The following is a 21,301-nucleotide window of genomic DNA, read 5'->3' as shown; positions in this document are numbered from 1 at the left end:
TATAGAGCTGCTTGAAAGTGTGTGAACCCTTTGTGTCTCTTAGTTTTACCACAAAATGGTTATTTAATGAGAAGCAGTCTTTCTCATGTGACATAATGGGTATGTAATGACCAGTTCTATATGTTGGTTTAGAGGAAATCGTGTGTAGTAGAAACATGGTAGTAACACAGGTCTAAAAAATAAGTGAACCCAAATTGCATTGGTAAAACCAAGTTGGTAAATAGAATCAGGTGTGTAAATCGTAATCATTTTTTTTATTTTGAGTCTGTAAGTTTATTTTAATACTTTACGAAAGAGAAATGACCATCTCTAGCAGAGTATTACATAGTTACTTGAACAATAAATACTTTTTAAACAGATGGAAGAATTTTATCTCACTGAAGAAGCTGATGCTTGCACAGCAGCTGGGAAATGTGAAGAAAATAAAAAGCATCAATCCAACAAGCGAGCAGCAGCCACAGAGGAGAGGCTTCTGCTACATAATCAGCACCCCATGAAACCATGGCAACATGCACGGGCCCGGGTTAAAGGTCAGAGACATTATTACTGATATGTTTTAAGAACCTTACACAGTATGTAATCAATAAAGTAAAATACAGATACAAAATTGTATGTGCAGCCTCATCTGTAAATACACCTATAGCAAAACAAACATTTTAATGGTTTACAAAACCTTTATTTTTTTAATAACTGAGTATAATTCTATGGAATGTAATTACTATGTCTATGAATACAATAATCTATGTACCATTAAACTGAGTGTGTGCTAAAGTTGCAGGGTGTACTAAGATACCAGCTGAACACACTGGTTTGTCCGTGTGTTTGTACAGAGAATGTGCGCTGTGTGTGGGGCATCCTGGGATCAGTTGGGAGTGTAGAGTGGTACTGCCTTGGTGCTCTGGGGGTCCTTACAGCCTTGATCAGCTTCTTCATGGATCTTTGTGTAGGCAAACTGCTGAAAGGTGAGGGAGACACATATACACACACATATACACAGACCCAGCAGAGGAATGACACACAACCCTCCTTGTCCTTCTGTCTCTGTAGCTCACAGTTGGCTGTACAATGAGCTCCAGGGCTACAGGCTGCTGCAGTTCCTGTGCTGGACACTGTACCCTGCCTCGCTCTGCACCCTGTCCACCATGTTTTCTCACAGCGTCTGTCCACAGTCAGCAGGTCAGAGGGAAGTCATGAGCAAAGCATCCACTACGCACAGCCAGCCAGCTCCACCTGCTAAATATAACATCACATAATCTGAAGCATCAATATTGGGAGATGTTCGACCAAGCACCCACAATAAACTCATCATACTGTTCAGTTGTGATAACTGCCATCACCTTTGGCTCACTTTCTTTGCAGGATCTGGTTTGCCAGAGGTGAGAACCATGCTTTTGGGCCTGGACATGCCTGATTTCCTGTCTCTGTCCAACCTGTTCGCCAAGGTGGTGGGCCTCACCTGCACTCTAGCAGCGGGAAGTGCAGTCTTCTTGGGCAAAGTGGTAAAGATTCGGACACATCTATGCAATTTAGTAATCCTAGATGGTTTGATTAAAAAAAATAATTTACAAAACATTAATAGCCTAAATGGCTTGCTAATATTTCAAACTTGTTTGTTATGACAATGCATCACACCATTAGAGCTGCAGTGTTATAGCCAAAGGACCAAGTTCAAATCCTTACTTTTGCTGTAGTATCTTTGATCAAGGTTCTTATGGTGAAGTGATACAGTAAAAACTATCATGCTGCATAAAAGGGTAAATCATGTTAAACAGCTCAACACTGCATACATAAACAATTAACATCTTTGAATGCTTCATTACATAATGGGACTTTGTTACAGCTTTTTTCACTAATTTCACACATTATTTATGTTAAAATAAGGCTAATACAGAATTGTAATACATTATACAGTATTATATTTTGAAGCCGCATAATTATTTTTGCTATTTTTTCTAAATCTATTTATTTTTGCATTTTCTTTTCAGCACAAACAGAACACTCACTTTTATACTTCCTAGACATTTTAGTTAAAAGTAACTGGATGGGAATAATGAAAAAAAGTGTTGTGAACAAAACAGTCTGCTAAAAACAGAAACACTGACCGAGACCCAAACAGCGTGAAATATAGTGCCTTGCGGCAATGCAGCCAGTCAATGTTATCGTACAGCAGATGGAGCAATTGGCATCATACGTTATGACCAAATATTAGAACTCCAAAATGATTCGTCTGGAACTCCCAAGTCTGTCTCACCTAATGTTTGGGAAGAGAGTGTGAAATAGGGCCAGTTATTACCCACACATGTGGTCAAATCATTCCCTTCATCATCTCCCTCTCCTGCAGCCTCGGTGTGTCACAGTTGTTAATTCAATTGCAAAATTTATGGTTGTGCACCTTTCTCAAGAGTACAATCAAAAAGGCCTAGCAGTAAATCTTCTTGGTCACCACGCTCATTTGTTCCTCTTCTTGTCATTCTGATGACTCCAGAGCCCATTCATCCACCTGTCCACCATGGTGGGAGCATTCCTGGACCGGCTCTGTGTGTCTATTCGTGGGGAGGAGGTGACATAACATTTGCACCAAAGGCAGAGGCTGCTATACTGTCTGTAAAAAATGTTAGTTGTACCATAAGCTGCACCTCATTCTTCTCTTTCCCCTAATTCCTCTTGTCAGCCCAGAGGCCAGAACGGGATGCTGGTGGCAGCTGCTGCAGTGGGTGTGGCCAGCTGTTTTGGAGCTCCAATTAGTGGTGGGTAGCATCCAGCACCCAGAAGGATGTCACAGCACCCCCTTCCTTCTGCACTTTCATGCCCACTTCTTCCTCCAGGAGTGCTCTTCAGCATTGAGGCCACATGCACCCTCTTTTCCGTGCGCAACTACTGCTGCTGCTTCTTTGCCGCTGCCACAGGGGCCTTGACCTTCCGACTGTTGGCTGTATGGAACAGAGAGCAAGGTAGCTGGCCAAGCTCACTGTGCCTCCTAGCGGAGCCCAGGCAAACCGCCACTCTGGTCATTGATGGATAACTTCCTTGATTTTAATTTCCCCCAGAGCATACAGTGGCACAAACATAATTAAATTTTGTCTGGATTGTATCTCTATAATTACCTAACTTATAGTATAATTTCACTCAGAAAGAGGAGAGTTATTGCAAGCATGAGTCAAAGCAGAAGCAAATTAGGACACTCTTCATTTTGTTTTCAGAAACAGTGCAGGCCCTGTTTAAAACAAGCTTCTCGACTGACCTGCCCTACTATGCTCCAGAGATATTGGTCTTTGCCCTCCTGGGGTAAGCTTGTTTACCACCCGCCATGGTTACGTGTCCCACTGCTCAACGTCTTGCTTCTCACTGGTCCGTTTCTTAACATCAGAGACTTACAGCCGATAACTGCTGCCACCGTACTGCCAACCAAATGAACATGTACAGTGCATTAAGAAAGTATTTTTGTACACTTTATTACACTTTTTTTTTTTTATTTTGCAGCTGTATGCTAAAATCATTTAAATTATTTTTTCCCTCATCAAGCTACACTCAATAGTCCATGACAAAGCAAAAACAGGATTTTAGAAATTTTTTGCAAATTTATTTAAAATAAAACACTGAAATATCATATTGACATAAGTATTCACACCCTTTGCTATGACACTTGATATTTAGTTTGCTGCATTCCATTTTTATTGATCATCTTTGAGATGTTTCTATACCTTTTCTGGAGTCCATCTGTGGCAAATTCAATTGACTGGACATGATTTGGAAAGGCACACACCTGCCTACGACAGTTGAAAAAGTGTATTAGAGCAAAGGCCAAGCAATGAGGTCAAAGGAATTGCCTGCAAAGCTTAGAGACAGGACTATGTTGAGGTCAAGATCTGGGGAAGGCTACAAAAAATTTCTTCAGTATTGAAGGTTCGCAAGAGCACAGTAGCCTCCATAATTCTTGAATGGAAGAAGTTTGGAACAACCACGACTCTTCATAGAGCTGGCCTCCTGGCTAAACTGAGCAACTGGGGGGAGAAGGGCTTTGGTAAATAGGTGACCAAGAACCTAATGGTCCCTCTGGCAGAGCTCCTGAGACCTTGTGTGGAGGTGGAAGAAACTTTTAGAAGGACAACCATCACTGCAACACTCCACCGATCTGGGTTTTCTAGTAGAGCAGCTAGGCAGAAGCCTGTCCTCAGTAAAAGACACATGAAAGCCCACTTGGAGTTTGCAAAATGGCTCCTAAAGGAGTCTAAGACTGTGAGAAACAAAATTCTCTGATCTGATGAAACCAATATTAAACTGTTTGACCTCAATTCTAAGCAACATGTCATGAGGAAACCAGGCAGCGCTCATCACCTGCACAATACCATCCCAATGGTGAAAGCATGGTGGTGAAGCATCATGTTGTGGGCAGCAAGGACTGAGAGATTAGTTAGGGATGAGGGAAAGCTGAATGGAGCAAAGTAAAGAGATACCCTTAATGAAAACCGCTCCAGAGCACAAAGCACAAAGAACAGACAACACAAGAGTGGCTTATAGGCAACTCTGTGACTGTCCTTGAGTGGCCCAGCCAGAGCCTGGACTTGAACCCCATCAAACATTTCTGGAGAGACCTGAAAATAGCTGTCCAGCAACAGTCCCCATCCAACTTCAGAGAGCTTCAGAGGATCTGCAGAGAAGAATGGCAGAAAATCCCTAAATCCAGGTGTGCAAAGCTTGTGGAATCATACCCAGGAAGACTTGAGACTGCAATCACTGCCAAACGTGTTTTAATTAAGTACTAAGTAAAGGGTCTCAATACTTCTATCTGTCATATTTCAGTTTTTTATTTTAAATAAATTTGCAAAAAATTTTTAAAAGCCTGCTTTCACTTTGTTGTTATGGGGTATTGAGTGTAGACTGATGAGGGAAAAATTAATTTTGTCATGCCCACACCATCGACACAATGAAGAGCACCTGGGCACCACACGGGGTAGATGCATAAAAGGCTGCAGCAGAGCAAGAGCAAATGCAGAACCTGCTTCAGCCTTGTGAATCCTTACCTTCCTTACCTTCCTTACCTTCCTTACCTTCCTTACCTTCCTTACCTTCCTTACCTTCCTTACCTTCCTTACCTTCCTCCTTGTACTCACCAACCTCTTGCCTGTTTATTGACTACGTCTTTGGGTTGCCCTCTGGACTACGTATGCAGCTCGATGACCTTCGCCTGTCTTGTGACCACGCTTCTTGGATTCCTGTCAATAAAGTCCTTTGCTCTGCACTTGAGTCTGACAACATCCTTCCGGCATGGAACATGGCAAAATTAAATGATTTTAGCATAAGGCTGCAAAAAGTGAAAAAAAGTGAAGAGGTCTGAATACTTTCTGAATGCACTGTGCATACTTCCCTTTCACAGCACTGGTCTGCTGGGTGAAGTTGCTGGTTGTTAAAATGAAATTTGCCACTGGTTCCATATGTGTAACAAGCTAATATGTAAAATCAATGAATGACAGATTAATGAATAACAAAATGTGTTAAATGAGGTCTTCTTAGGGAAATCAGTACAGCTGGTCCCTGAATTTTGAGTAATGCATGTTTCACTGATACAGACTTTACACTGGCATACCAATTCAAATTGAACACCAAAGTTTCACCCAATAAGACAATTGATGATCAACAGTAAGTGCTGCCTTGCTTGAGCCATGATATACACAGCAAGCCATATTACAGTTTTTTTCTTTTCAGCAAATACTCTGAAAATGTTTTTTATTTTTTAAAATGCTTGAAGTGCAATTTTATTTGGAAATATTTTTTGCAACTTGCAACTTTGGTACTTAGAGCATAGTAAGCAGGATGTGACATCAAATAGATTTTGACTTTTAGTGTGGTTTTTTATGGTAAGGGAGGTGTTGAATTAGTCTTTTTTGGTCCATCTGAGATTGTATGGAGTCTCAACAAACCCAAAATGAGATGAAAAATGATGGCTTATTATGGTCTTGGAGAGTCTCTCCAGGTGTTACAGCTTTGTAAATGCCAATCTGCTCCACAATTGCTTAATACAATCGCTTTAATTAGGAACACAAACCATCTAGTGGTCTTTTACAGCTAATCCCAGCAATCAGAATTTACTGGTAGCAGAGATGCTTTCTTCTAGAAATTTCCCCACAGACAAAGGACAATAAGGGAAGACAAAGATGTAAAAATTCTGACTATATAGTTTGAATACCATATAGTGAATGAAATAATAAAATGTAAGGAGTAAGGAAACTGTGAAAAAGCAAATTTAAGTACATTCCAGTAAAGGATACAGAAGTGGTTTACCATCACCTTTATCCAATCACATTTTTGAACTGAGAAAACATGGATGATGTACGAATTTGCAAACACCAAGCTGTGTTTAATCCTTCATCGAAATACAGGTACTGTGAGATACAAACATTACTGCTGTTTCACCATGGTATAATACAGTATTATCAGTAACAATGGTTTAATACAGGAAAAGAGTTACGGCCCTGACAACAGTCATTTAATCAACCACTGCATTATAAAATGATTCTTTTTCAAACTTCTCCCCAGAAAGTGTCAGTGCTGAGAAAAATAGATTTTGTTCACCTCCTCTGATCTTCAGTTACATTTCTCAGAGGGCCACCTGCGGTCTATTAAAATTCATTCTACACATTGTCTGTCTGGCAAAGCAAAAAGTGACATCTAATTGATAACTTCAACACTCAGTAATAGGAACATTATTATTCCTAGATGACACATTATTTATATTTAAATGAACAACATAGGTGAGGTGACAAATAATGGAAAAAAAAAAATGGAAACAAGATGGAAGTTAGAAGGTAACTTAAGAAGCTCAGAAATTATTTGTCACTCTCTTATCTGTCAACACCAAGAAGAAAAAAGGAAGACAGAATAAGGAAGTTCTTGTACCAAGAAGTTTTGAGGAGGGGGTGAAAAAACATCCTCACTTTTGTAGGATTTGGACATGGATCAGTTATTAATACTCTCTTGTCCAAAGCAGGGTCGGGGTGATCCAGAGCCTATTGTGGCATAGTGCACAATGCATGGTACATACAAAACCATTTCTTTGGAATGTGGCAGGAAATCCATACAAACACACATACTGTATAAATGCACAGTCCAGGAGTTGAGACACCAGAGCTGCCGACAGTGCCACTGTGTCACCCAGGATTTGAACAGGTCCTTCAAATTTAATGATAGTAGCATTACAGTTCATGTTTATGTTACAGTACTTTTATAATTTTATATTTGTTTTGTCTCTGTGATGCTGAAACAGCAGTTAAGTCATGATGAAAGCAAATGAGCATTATGTCTTACTATTGAATTGAATTGAATTGAATTGAATTGCGGAGCATGGTGGTGCAGTGGGTTTGACCGGGTCCTGCTCTGCGGTGGGTGTGAGGTTTGAATCCCACTTGGGGTGCCTTGCAACGGACTGGTGTCCTGTCCTGGGTGTGTTTCCTTACGCCCTGTGTTGCCAAGTTACGCTCTGGCTCCCCACGACCCTGTCTGGCACAAGCAGTTTAAGATTATGTGTGTCAATTGAATTGAAGACTTTACTGTCATTCTTTTTTTTTCTTACACATCACACCCAACCCCCATGTTGGACCTTTCAGGTGGTGGGTCCACATGGCCCCCCCATGTTGCCTGAGCCCAGCCGGGTTACGTGGGCTGCCCGGCCACCAGACACTCATGCACTCACCTAGGAACACTACCCCCAGGCCTGGTTCCAGGGGTAGGTCCCGGTGACCCTATTCCGGGCAGGGTTCTCTTGTTTACTTTTTCCATGGAGGTTTTTGGATCGTATTAGTCTGGATCTTCACTCCAGACCTGTTTGCCTTGGGAGGCCCTACCAGGAGCATACTGCTCCTGACTACATAGCTCTGGAGATCCCTAGATCACGCAAGCTCTTCCGCCATGCCAAGGCCCAGATCCAGGAAGGCAAACTGGGGTGTTGGTCCCTATCTTTAAGAAAGGGGACCGGAGAATGTGTGCCAACTATCGGGGTATTACACTTCTCAGCCTCCCCGGGAAAGTCTATGCCAGGGTGCTGAAAAGGAGGCTCCGGCCGATAGTCGAACCTCGGATTGAAGAGGAACAATGCGGATTCCGCCCTGGCCGTAGAACAGTGGAACAGCTTTTCACCCTCTCACAGATAATTGAGAGGCATGGGAGTTGTCTAATCCAGTCTAAATGTGTTTTGTGGATTTAGAGAAGGCCCATGACCGTGTTCCCCGGGAAATTTTGTGGGAGGTGCTTGGGGAGTATTGGATGCCGGGGCCACTATTGCGGGCCATTCAGTCCCTGTACACATGGAGCAAGAGCTGTGTCTGCATACTCGGAATTAAGTCAAGCCCCTTCAATGTGGATGTTGGACTCCACCAAGGTTGTGCATTTTTTCCACTCCCGTTTGTGGTTTTCATGGACAGGATATCAAGGCGCAGTCGAGGTCAGGAGGGCATTCTGTGTGGGAGTCGGAAGGTGACGTCTCTGCTTTTCGCAGATGATGTTGTCCTTTTGGCACCGTCACATGGTTGCCTCCAGCATGCACTGGAACAGTTTGTGGCCGAGTGTGGAGCGGTTGGGATGAGGATCAGCACCTCAAAGTCTGAGTCCATGGTTCTCTTACGGGCATGCCCCCTCCAGGTAGGGGAAAGAATTTGCCCCAGGTGGAGGAGTTTAAGTGTCTTGGGGTCTTGTTCACGAGTGAGGGGAGAAGGGAGCGTGAGATCGGCTGCAGACTGGGAGCAGTGGCAGCAGTAATGCGGTCGCTGTACCACGCTGTAGTGGTGAAGGGGGAGTTGAGCCATAAGGCAAACCTCTCCATTTACCGGTCGATCTATGTCCCTACCCTCACCTATGGTCATGAACTTTGGGTAATGACAGAAGGAATAAGATCGTGGATACAAGCGGTTGAAATGAGTTTTCTCCCAAGGATGTTTGGACTCACTCTCCGTGATAGGGTGAGGAGTTTGGGCATCCGGGAGGAACTCCCTTTGGAGGTATACCAGGCACGGCCAACTGGGATGAGGCCCCGAGGTCAGCCCAGGACCCGCTGGAGGGATTATATCTCACAGTTGGCCTGGGAAAGGCTTGGGATCCCCCAGGCTGAGCTGGAGGAAGTTGGGGAGCACAGGGGCAGCTGGGCCTCTCTGCTCTCCCTGTTGCCACCGTGACGTTACTAGGATAAGCGGAAAACAAAATGGATGGATGGACTTTATTGTCATTGTACTGCTGTGCAATACAACAAAATTATAGTTATACTATTGTTACTTTATTCCTTTTCTATTTAGTGTTTTACTAAATGGATGGATGACTTTAGGCAAAGCACCAAACATCCATCTCATTCCTGATCTTCAAACAGTGACATTTCATGGACAGTTAAGAGACTAAAAACAGGCTGTTCTTTCACATCTGATAAAATTCAAATGTATGTAACCTGGCTTGTCGATTGATCCATCGTTCTATCTAGCAGGTAAGAAACGCTCAGACTTGGTGAGTCATCTGCTGATGGTGAAAATGTACTGCGAGGAAACAGTGTTCTGGTGATTTGTCTCACGATGAGTAGATCAAGGGCCAGATACTACGTTTTTCTCAGATGGGTTTGCTTGAACAAAGACTCGGGATCACATACTGAAAGTTTACTATGCTTACTATGCTAAATAAATCATTTGTATTTAGTTACGTAGACTAACAGACTAGGCATAAAAAGCAATGAAGCTATATTTCAAACTAACATCAACAACCACTTGTCCTGAGAGGGATTGCGGCAAGTTGGAGCCTATTCCAGAAACACAGGGCACAAGGCTGAAGGGGAGGGGATACACTGTGGATGGGATGCCAATCCATCATAAGGCACCCCATGCAGGACTCGAACCCCAGATGTGACACCACACCCCCACAATATGTCAAACACAACTTTTATTTGACATTTTGAAATTTTAGCATTAAAAATCACAGGACATGCTGAGCAGGCTTATTGACTCTGCGCTAACATCACGTAACAACTTTTCATGTATCGACACAGACTTGTGTGAACGGGTGCCCCCATGATGTTAGGGATTTTTACTGCTGTGTTTCTGCTGTTAAAGTGGTCAGTTTAAAGTAACCCTTACTCAGTGTGTGACAGAATACATACTGGGGTAAAGGCCAACTCTTTTTGCTAGGTTATACATATGATCAAGCATGATTCTTTCTTTCTTTCTTTCTTTCTTTCTTTCTTTCTTTCTTTCTTTCTTTCTTTCTTTCTTTTTCAATAACTATTTGTCCAGCACAGGGTCATGATGGTACAGAGTGTATCCGAGGAGCATAGGGTGTGAGACAGGGTACAGCCTGAATCATCACATCATACCACATCATATTCACATTCACATACACACACACACACACACACACACACACACACACACACACACACACACACACACACACACAGATTCCCTCACACACACTACAGAAAGTTTAGAATCAACCATAAGACTGAAACACGTGTCTTTGGACTGTGCAAGGAAACTGGAGAACCTGAAGAAAACCCACACAAACACTGGGGGAACATGCAAACTCCCCACATATTAAAACCCTGGAGTTGTGACGTGTCATTTATATTACATTTATTCATTTAGCTGATGCTTTCCTCCAAAGAAACATGGATCTCAGAGAACAATATAAAGAGTGCAGAAGTAGAGATTTGGAAGCAAACGTGATTTTTGAGTACAACCGATTTGTCACATATCTCCATATGAAGTGGTATATATTAGATGAATGTATTGTGCAAGGAAATGTCTGTAGCTCCGTGGGAAAGCACAGGAAGAGCTGGGTATTGTTGGCGTAGCAGTGGTAGGAGAATCCATGGGAGGCAATGATAGTCTCGAGGGCAGATTAAGAACAACAGGGGGCCCAGTACCGAGTCCTGTGGAATACCAGTTGAGAGAGGCTGAGGGGATGACCAGGAGCCTCACCAGACCACTTGGTAGGATTTACCTGAAAGGTAGGACTCAAACCGTTTCAGTGCAGTTCCTGTAATGCCAAGCTGTCCAAGAGAGTAGAACCCATTGGCTGACGGTGTAGAATGCTGAAGACAAGTCAAGGAGGATGATGAGGACTGCTGGCTAACAGGGGCATGTCTAAAGGGGTGGCACCACCCCCCGAAATACGATTGCCCCCCTAGGTGCCCTCCCAACGCCATTGGGCTAGAGTACTGTCAATGTGACAATGCTCAACGCCATTGGATCAGAGCGCTGTCAATAGCTGCTTGATTTGCGATGAGGAATCACAGTACCATGTTTTTCATTGCTGTATTTATTTCTGATAGAATTTTCTGAAATCCCATAGGCCCCCACTGACTGGTTCTTGGTCCCCCCTGCACCACCTCATTTCAAAAATCCTGGAATCGCCCCTGCTGAGTGATTGACCCTGTATGATGTTTACTGTCATTATTTTTGTCATATTGGATGACAAAATCATTGACAGTATTTGGGATTTTTAAGTTGTGAATGATTCTGAAAAAAGCAATGCATGGACATAACTCCATTCACAATGGAGAAACATGCTGAAACTTAGCAGGATGTTTAATTACAGACTGAAAATGAAAAATGAAAAAAAAAATTTAATTTAAAAACAATAGATAACAGGTGCTGCAAAATAGTGCAGATAAAAGCCTGCTTTGCAAACTTTGGTTGAGTGAGGAACTGAGTCTGGGTCATGTGCTACAGTTGCTCTGATTGGCAGATATATAACACTGATATATAAGACAAAAGGGGGGGTGCAAGGGTGCGGGGGTGCAGTGGCACAGTGGGTATTTTGCCCGTGCCTGCTCTCTGGTGGGTCTGGGGTTCCAGTCCTGCTTGGGGTACCTTGCGACACACTGGTATCCCATCCTGGGTGTGCCCCCTCCCCCTCCAGCCCTACGCCCTGTGTTGCTGGGTTGGGCTCTGGCTCGCCAGGACCCCCGCTCGGGACAAGCAATTTCTGTGTATAACATGAGCTGCGACAGGCCTACATGCATAGTTCTTCTGAGGGTGCATTTTGTAAAATGTTTGTGCATACTTTACAGTATGTGCACATATAAATTTGTATGTATGGGTGAATGTATTTATATATTTTAAATTCTTTTAATACCCATTTCTGTGTGTCCTATTGTTTTTCACTATTTATTTATTTCTTCTCCAATATTTTTCTGCTCTGTGTGTGTGTGTGTGTGTGTGTGCGAAATATGATGTTCCGAGGATGGACTGTGGATTCAATGCAAATTTGACACACACACACACACACACACACACACACACACACACACACTGACTGAAACTGCTTACTCATAAATTCAAATAATAATTATTAGAAATTATAGCTCTTGTCACTTTTTTCATCTCACTTTTATATCTTTTTCCTCTGATTATCTACAATGGAATAGTTGACCTTCTGACACTGCCCGTTTTCTCCCTTTCTTTGTCCATTTGTTTTAGCCTTTCCTTGTTTATCTGTTTCCTTGTCTATCTATGGATGTATCCATGTGTAAATTTTGAACCCCGGTATTTCTGCCTATCTGTCTCTCAGTTTGACTGACTGCAGCTGTGTGTATGATGCAGTCTGTGATGAATGATGCAGTGCTGCCCAGCCTTTCTCTGTAGAAGTAGACTTGTGAAAGAGCTGTGCTTCTCTGTCTTGTGCAATGCCATAGGTTACTGTGTGGAGCTGTCGCCCGTCTCTTCATGCACTCGTTTCGCTGGAGCCTACTCTTCATTCGCACCAACCGGGTCGTCAGTAGAATGCTAGCCACTGAGTGAGTTGCTGACTACTCCTTCTTTAACATCATGCTATTGATGGGGACAGCAGGGGCAAAGTGGTTTGAGTGACAGTCTTGCATCTGAAGTCTTCATGTTTGAGTCCCATCTCCTGGTGTTGTGCAAGATATTTACCCTTAACTGATACAGTAACAATTATATTATCAAGCCGTATAAATGGGCAAATTGTTGTAAGTAGCTTAACATTATTTAATATCATTAGTCTTAGTTTAATAATAATTGATTTGGAGTAAAGCATCAGTTAAATAAATAAATGGAAATTATTTTAGGAACCAATTAATGAAAAATAAACCATATGAAATAAAAACAAAATTTATGGGGAAAAATATCAGGCAGACAAGGAATGGGATGTGACACAGCAGGGCATCTAATATAGAGCTAACCATGGTGTAAATGTAATTAATTTTGTTCAGTCTTTCTCTTATTTTTCTCAGAAAAAAATTTCGGATCTAAATTTTCAGAACAGCAGACACTTAGCTGTGCTCGATTTACATGACACATTTATAAAAAGTGAAAATAATAGCAGTTTTTTTAAAAAAAAATTTTATCAACGATCCAGAAAGAAACTTTGCAAAGAAATCAAGTCTTCAACCCCACATAAATTCCTTTTATCTTGACTTCTGTGTTTTTCTCTCTGCCCGTCTGTCTGACTGTCTTTCCAGGAAGTCATTCTATTCAGGCATGGTCGCATTCATCCTGGGCACGATCACGTTCCCTCATGGTGCAGGCCAACTAATGGCTGCCAAGGTGAGCAGAACTGATACCAGAAACATTCCATGAGGTTTCTAAATATGTTCACTTCACACACAGGACTTCACCTCCTCATTTTCAGTCTTCCTATTGTCTGTTGTCACTCTTCTTCTCCTCCCCATGCTATAGCTGTCCATGAAGCAGCTCCTTGCCTCTCTCCTCGACAGACAACAGTGGCAAGTCCTGTCCCAGAATGTTTCAGTGATGGTGCCACAGAAAGGCCATGAAACCCTGTGGCTGGAGTGGAGTCCTGCTGGCACTTCTGTCTTCTACACACTCGGAGTCTTCCTCATAATGAAGGCAAACGGCTTTTCGGGGACTAGCATAGCACCATAATGATCATTTAAGTATCTGACACCAGGTTGATGACACCTTTTGACTCTTGTATAGGTGGCACTGCACTCATTTAGAAGTGCAGACTACAATAAATTAGTGGAGCTATGAGAGGGTGATGAGTTAGTAAGGTTATTTGTTTCCAACCTCTGAACTCTCTGACCTCACTGTATAGATAGATAAATGGATTTTAACTAACCTAAACAAATTCATTTTTATTTTCCTTTCACATTGCATCTTGAAGACACCAACAGGGTCAATATGGTCAATAGGATTAATGGTGCAATATTCCACCATTAATCCCGTTTTTCTTAGTTTTCCAAATTGCCAATTTGTTTTTCCCAAGCGTACAATTTGCCAGTTTTACTGAATTTAGTTTTATTTTACATAAATGAAACCCATAGATAAACCCTGAATTTATGAATGTAACTCCAAATCCCTGAATACATTTTCTTAATGAATCCCAGCAATACCGGTCTTCTACATATAAGCATATAAAGGACAGGTATCAGAGACTCCAGCGTTAATAGTGGATATAAAGGAGTTCAACGTCCACATGGTGTCCAACACCCACTACTACAATTCCACTGCTCTCGTATCCTTCCACACTGGCCTCAGTTCTCCCGCAGTTCCTAGTCTCTGCTTCCAGGGGATGCTTTGTAGAGTCTGCAACTGCTTCTGGTGCTGTGTTTCGGCACACAGTGAATTAAGTCAGATAGATACATAGCTAATTAGCTCCTTGGAAGAACAGAACTAGATCACCTTGTTGTTGAAGATATCTCTTTGTTTAGCCGGAGTGGAGTGCAGAGGGTGATATGCCTGATATGTAAGGCTGATGTAATTATGTTACTATCCTTCTCTCCAGCTCTGGTTACTGGTCTTGGCCTCCACGTTGCCCTTACCTGCAGGCTACTTCATGCCCATTTTCATTTACGGTGAGAAGGGACGCTTATTGAAGTGGTTGGTGGGGCATTGACTTGCTTTTATTTATTCCTTTTTCAGCACATATGTTTGTATTTAATCAGCCCCAGCACTGGTGTCAGCATTATGGCCAATAATGTTATTTTTCAATTGGCTGTGTGCCATGTTCCAGGTGCTGCGATTGGACGCTTGGTGGGGGAGGGGCTCGCCTACATGTTCCCCAATGGAATCCACTCTGGAAGCAGTAGCTGCCTGATAAACCCAGGAGGCTATGCATTGGCCGGTAAACAGCACTAGCTAATGTAACAGAGCTGGAAATGACCATCTGTTGTGAATTTCTCCAAAATTATGATGTATATTTATAAGTTAACAGTTCTAATTATTCTGTATAATTAGCAGGTTTTATGGTGTATAAAGCTGTTGCCTTTGGACCTCCAGGTTTCTGGTTCAGATCCCACCAAATGATTACCCTTGAGCAAGTAATTTACCCTAAATTGCTCAAGTTTACATATTAAGCAGTGTTCAGGTATTTATGATTATTTACCCATTTACACAACTGGGTAATTCAGGGTGGTGGTCCCTAGCCTGTCCTGAAACCACTGGGCATAAGGCTGGTGGTTTACACCCAGAATAGGACATCAGCCCATCACAGGGTAGTTACACATTGACTAACACTCACTCTTGAACTGCATGTCACTAGACCATGGGAAGAAACTAACACAGATACAGAAGAACTCTACACAGACTGAGTTGGAATCAAAGCTATGCCAAAACAGCTCTGATACTGTGAGAATGTAGCGCTACCCACTGTGCTACCAAAAATATAAAAGGATATACATATACTTTTTGGATATCAGTGCAGATATTGGCACTGGAGGAAAGTTAGACAAAATCATAAATTTGCCCTTGCAATGTTAAATAATGATATGTGTTTAGCTATGTGTGAGTGAAATACTGAGTGATGATGGTGTTTTTGTATTGAATGTGTCGAAAATCTTATTCGGTGAGTAGCTGCAGAGTGTCTTTATAGGAGTAAATTACATTTGCATGTAAGCTATTTTCTATTTTTTGTATTTTCGATTCAGTTCATAAAACGTCTGGATTTTTTATATCTGGAAATTATAAAGTACTTTATGTTAATCAGTGGCAAAAATGCTCAGTTAAGTACATTATGGTTTGATGCTTTAACACAACAATACGTGAAACACTCCGGGAGGGGGTGTAAATACTTTCTATAAACTCTGTAACAGCTGTGGGTCATGTTGCAAGAACAATTTGGAAAATATTTTTAACATTTTGTAAAGCAAACAAAATAAAGTCAGAGTCTTGCATGGGCTTTAAGTTTCTATACAAAGTAATTTTTCTGTTGAAGCCTTATAGTTACAGAGTTTTCACTGGCACAAAATTATATGCAAATTGCTTAGCAAATTTACTTTTCAACGCAGTATATTCACTTTGACTCAGTTCTCTTATAAATCTGCAGAAATTGGATTTCAGTTTGTGTTGGATGGCTGTGCTTTATTACTTTTGAACAAATGTAAATGCTCAGGCAAAAGTGCTACAAACTGAAACTTGGTCTTTATAGAGGTTTCCATGGAATGAAATATGCAAAATATTAGAAGAAAAACATTAAAAAAATATATTGAATAATCTCATTATATTTCAAAATTATTAAAATATGAGATATTATTAAAATATGAGATGCATCAACCACTACTCAATATTCATTACAGCTTAATTACAGTCTTCCACAAACTGCATGATTTTTATCCCAAGAGGGAAGATGTTCAGCACATACTACCTGTGAGAGGACAGCTTGTTCAGACAGGTGCAGCAGAACAGCAATAATTCTGTAATGTTCTTAATAATTTATATATCTAGACATTTTACACCAGGATATGTGAAAGAAACAGTTTCAAATCCAGTTGATAGCATAGTGAATGAAGGTGATGGTTGCAGTCTGAATCCTGTCAACTGCTGTAGTACATTTAAGCAATGTACTCACCCTAAAATGTTAACATGAAAATGACTTTGTTGTACAAAAGGTCATGTGACAGTAGGTAGCGCAGCACTGTTAATGGCTTTGGAGAAAAGTGCTGGCTATTTGAATTAATGTAGTATTGGTATTAGGGAATCTGTGGCTCCAACCTTCTATTTTCTGCAGGAGTTGCCATGTTGGATTGATGCTGCCATGCTGTGTGTTGTTGGCCAGGCTGGTTTAGTTCTGACTGCATTCTCCCTGTGTGGCTATGTGTGCAGGTGCAGCGGCCTTCTCCGGTGCAGTCACCCACACAGTATCCCCCGCCATCCTGGTGCTGGAGCTGACAGGCCAGTCGACACATGCTGCACCTACCCTGCTGGCAGTGCTGCTGGCCAATGCGGTGGCGCGTTCCTGCCGACGGCCTTCCCTGTATGACGCCCTGTCCCTTGTCAAGCAACTGCCGCACCTGCCCTCTCTGCTCCGCAGCAGGCCAGAGTGAGTCATTTCGAGTGACTTACACCTGTAGAAGGTCTAGGCTGAGCTGAAGTCGATCTCTGATCACACTATAGAAGAATGGGACAATTGGTAAAAGCAGCATGGGGCAGTAGATGGTACAATGGTTAGAGCTCCTACCTTGAACTTAAAAGACCAAGGTTCAAATCATACTTCAGCTCTAAGAAGATGCTTACCCTGAATTTACCTGGTAAAAATTAAACAACTGTAGAAATGGGCAAATCACTGTAGGTAGTTTAACACTGTATGTTGCTTTCAATGAAGGTATCAGCTAAATATGTACATATAAACCATGCCCTGTTTTCATTGTATACTCAACTTATCTTCAGGATGTCAGATGTCCAGATTGGACAGGTTTGGTGCTCTCAGGAGGTGGATCCTGAGAGAGGAAGCAGAGCTCCACCCCAAGTGGAGGCGGTCTTGGAAAAACAAGCTGGGGTTAGAGAGGTGCACCTGGTTCTGACTGCCTATCCAGGGACACAATTCCCTGTGGTGGATTCACATGGTGAGATCAGTATACAAACACTCACTATTGTAATATATATCCAAAACATGTAGTCACTAGCAGCATTTATGACATTTTCACTAGTACTGAAATTAAGAGTTCCACAAAAAAGAGGGATTTAACCACAACTCGTGGTGACATTAAGCATATCCCTGAATGCCACTGCTGACATTAAACAATCAAACACAATAGTTAGGTAACTAAGACTCAATGATATTTACACTGAGAGGTGATTATGAAGTCATACATATGAGGACCTGTCCTGTTCTTCAAGATCAGAACATCTCCTTCTGGTATGCAAATAATAACCAAAGGGATGTCCTGTTTCTGAAACTGGTGCTCTATCCTTGTTGGCATTTCATGTAACTTGTTGTAGCTTGCCGAAAACAAAATAATATGTAATATATACCAATCAGCCACAACATTAAAACCACTGAAAGGTGAAGTGAATAACATTGATTATTCCACTAAAATGGCGCCTGTCAAGGGGTGAGATATATTAGGCAGCAAGCAAACGGTCAGTTCTTGAATTTGTGTGTTGGAAGCAGGAAAAATGAGCAAGCGCAAGGATCTGAGCGACTTTGACAAGGGCCAAATTGTGATGGCTAGATAACTTGGTCAGAGCATCTCCAAAATGGCAGGTTTTGTGGGAAGTTCCCAGTATGCAGTGGTTAGTACCTACCAAATGTGGTCCAAGGAAGGACAACTGTTCAGCCAGCAACAGGGTCAAGGGTGCCCAAGGCTTACTGATACAAGTGGGGAGCAAAGGCTAGCCTGTCTAGTCTGATCCCACAGCTACTGTAGCACAAATTGCTGAAAAGTGGGGTGTTACCTTGAGAAAAGTATCTGCTAAATAAATAAATGTTAATGAAGATTAAGAATGAACACTCTGAACAGAAAACGGGACTGTGTCATTGTGTGCTAAGTAGTGTCTTGTTTGTTTCCAGAGTCTCGAATTCTTCTAGGTTCTGTGCACAGACTGGAGTTGGAGAGCTTCCTGCACCACCAGACTGAAGGACACAATGAATTGGTATTCAACAAAACCTCCTTACTTAGCTTTTAACTGGATGGAAAAGCTCATAGAACAGGGCAGATATTGCATAATTAAGGTACAACTTATATGATGTCATATGAAGCTTTGTTGGTTATCTGTTACAGGGAAATCAGAAGCAGTTGGCAGATGGATGTTCAGTTCAGCCAGTTCCTGTACATATCTCTGCTGAGTCAACGGTTCAACAGGTTATCAGGGTTTATAGGTGGAAACTCCAGTCTTTCTTTTTTGCTCGCCTGTGGCTAAAGATCCCATTTCCTTCCATAGGCTTATGGAGTAATGAGTGTGCTGGGTGTGCCACAGCTCTATGTGACTGACCATGGGAGACTGCGTGGGATCATTACCTGGCCTCAGGTGAGCCAGAGGTGTGCTCAAACACACCTGGCAGAAGCAACAACCTGACAAATTAGCTGTTTACAAACTGAATGTTTCCTTATAGCACTTTGAGTAGCTTATTTGAGACTTACAGTGACAATTGTTAGCAATGTGAAAACATATATCATATTTCTCAAAAGTGACTTTTGTTAACCATTACGATACTATGACACTATCATGTGTTAACCATTATGACACTAGCCATTATGATGCAGAGAAATAAAAACATGCATACAATGGCTTGCAAAAGTTTTCAGACCCTTGGAAACGTCACACATTTTTCTGGATAACAAAACAATGGCTTAATATTTCTTTTAATATGATATTTTAATTTAAAATAATATTACTCAAAATGAGTTTTGCATCACTTTTTTTAAATAAAAACTGAAATATGCTGTTTGGATAAGTATTCAGACTCCTTCATCGTGGCAAACCTTAATTAAGTCAGACACCCAAAATTACATTAACAAGCCACCCACTTAGTTGAGTGGCCAGTGCCTGTGTGCAGTAACAGTGGTTGACAATAAAGGATTACAGATTTCAAATGTAAACACCTGTATCTGTGAGATCCCTTAGGCAGATAAAGAAATCTGAACCAGAGACATCATGAAGACCAAGGAGCTTTCAGAACCTATCTAACTTTGAAAGAATTGCATAAAAGTGGCTTGTAGGGCAAGGTGGAAGTCATTGCTTAAAAAAGATTGAGGCAAAACTTGTGTACAGTTTGCAAAATGGCAAAACATACTGTTGTCAGATAAAACAAAAATTTAACTTTTAATTTAACTAACTTGATACAAAGTGGTTTATTTGCCACAAGACCAGTGCAGTGCATCTTCCAGGTGGAGCATGGTGGTGGTAGCATTTTGCAATGAAGTTACTATTCATCAGCAGGGATTGGAAAGCTTGTAAAAAGAAAGAAAGAAAGAAAGAAAGAAAGAAAGAAAGAAAGAAAGAGCAAATTTAAGGCAAATACCACTGGAAAACCTGTTTTAGTCATTCAGCAGGATAACAATCCATAATCAAAACTATTGTCCACAAGCAATCTCCAAGCAAATGGAAAAAGCTTGACAAGATTTATCAGCAAGAATGGGCAAAAATTACACCATGATAGTGTAAAAAAAAAAAACTGGTAGACGTTTACCAGACTGTAATTGCTGCCAAAGGTGCTTGCACCAAGTGTTGAGTTCAAGGGTTTGCATACTTATGAAAACAGCATATTTCTGTTTTTTACTTTAAAAACTGGTTATTCAAAACTCATATTGAAATTTTTGTTTATATTGAATTAAAATGTAACTTTCATAGAAACGCCAAGATATCATTTTATTATTCAGTAAAATTTGTGATTTCCAAGTCACCGTATCAACACACATTTCCATAAATATAAAGATGTCTAGATATGCACACACAGGAGTCTAACTGCCTTACCATGGATGTTCTTCTAGATGCAGAAAATTATCACATGTTTGGCCAAAGAAGAAAGGATGCAAATCAGTGAGCAGCATAACGAACCAGTGCAAACTTGGAACGCTGATGTCTGCAGGAATGACACCCTATGAGTTGCACCTGCATACATGCTAGGTACACTGAACCCTCAAGTAATACAGTCCAGTACAACAAAAAGCTGCTACACGTGCTTGTGAAAACATACACTTTTAAATAATGGTCTTATTATTTAATTTTAACATTTTCCTCCAAAGCAACTTACGATGTTAAGCTACTTATATGATGCTATACAACTTACAGTGATTTGCATTCTAATAGCATTTCTACAGCTCAGTTATTTTTAATTACCCTGCATTACAGAATGCATGAATAAAAACAACATTAAAAGATAAGTTAGAAATAATAATTATTTTAGTTTATACGTTTCTTAAGTAATTTCTTACATTTTAGGTGTTGTAAAATGTCCAGTGTTGTTATCATTATCATGCATAAAAATACTTTTTATTTTGGTTGCTTTGCTAATATTGTATGATTAGTACTGGATCAAAGCAAAGAGACAGAAACAGTACACCAAGAAATTGCTGGCTTTTAAATTCATTTTACGTGACATAATTTTCTTTCAGGAACCAAAATTTTTTCCATAA

The 21,301-nt window shown here is 41.2% G+C and overlaps 1 protein-coding gene across 1 annotated transcript; it reads left to right on the top strand.

The window, feature by feature from the left end:
- The first annotated feature begins 358 nt into the window (after positions 1-358).
- clcnk (chloride channel K) lies at positions 359-20,770 on the top strand. Its single transcript, XM_029248970.1, has 19 exons — positions 359-530; positions 831-962; positions 1,048-1,176; positions 1,360-1,499; positions 2,486-2,560; positions 2,672-2,747; positions 2,826-2,951; positions 3,201-3,285; positions 12,662-12,763; positions 13,448-13,532; positions 13,665-13,835; positions 14,734-14,803; positions 14,962-15,072; positions 17,049-17,265; positions 17,613-17,788; positions 18,736-18,818; positions 18,959-19,027; positions 19,107-19,193; positions 20,657-20,770. The coding sequence occupies exons 1-19, from the start codon at positions 359-361 to the stop codon at positions 20,768-20,770; spliced, it is 2,220 nt and encodes a 739-aa protein (XP_029104803.1).
- Positions 20,771-21,301: the final 531 nt, after the last annotated feature.

The sequence above is a fragment of the Scleropages formosus genome, chromosome 25 (genome assembly GCF_900964775.1).
Source record: "Scleropages formosus chromosome 25, fSclFor1.1, whole genome shotgun sequence".
Classification (NCBI taxonomy): Eukaryota; Metazoa; Chordata; class Actinopteri; order Osteoglossiformes; family Osteoglossidae; genus Scleropages; species Scleropages formosus.
The sequence above is the reverse complement of the archived record's forward strand: the minus strand, read 5'-3'. Positions and strand labels throughout refer to the sequence as shown.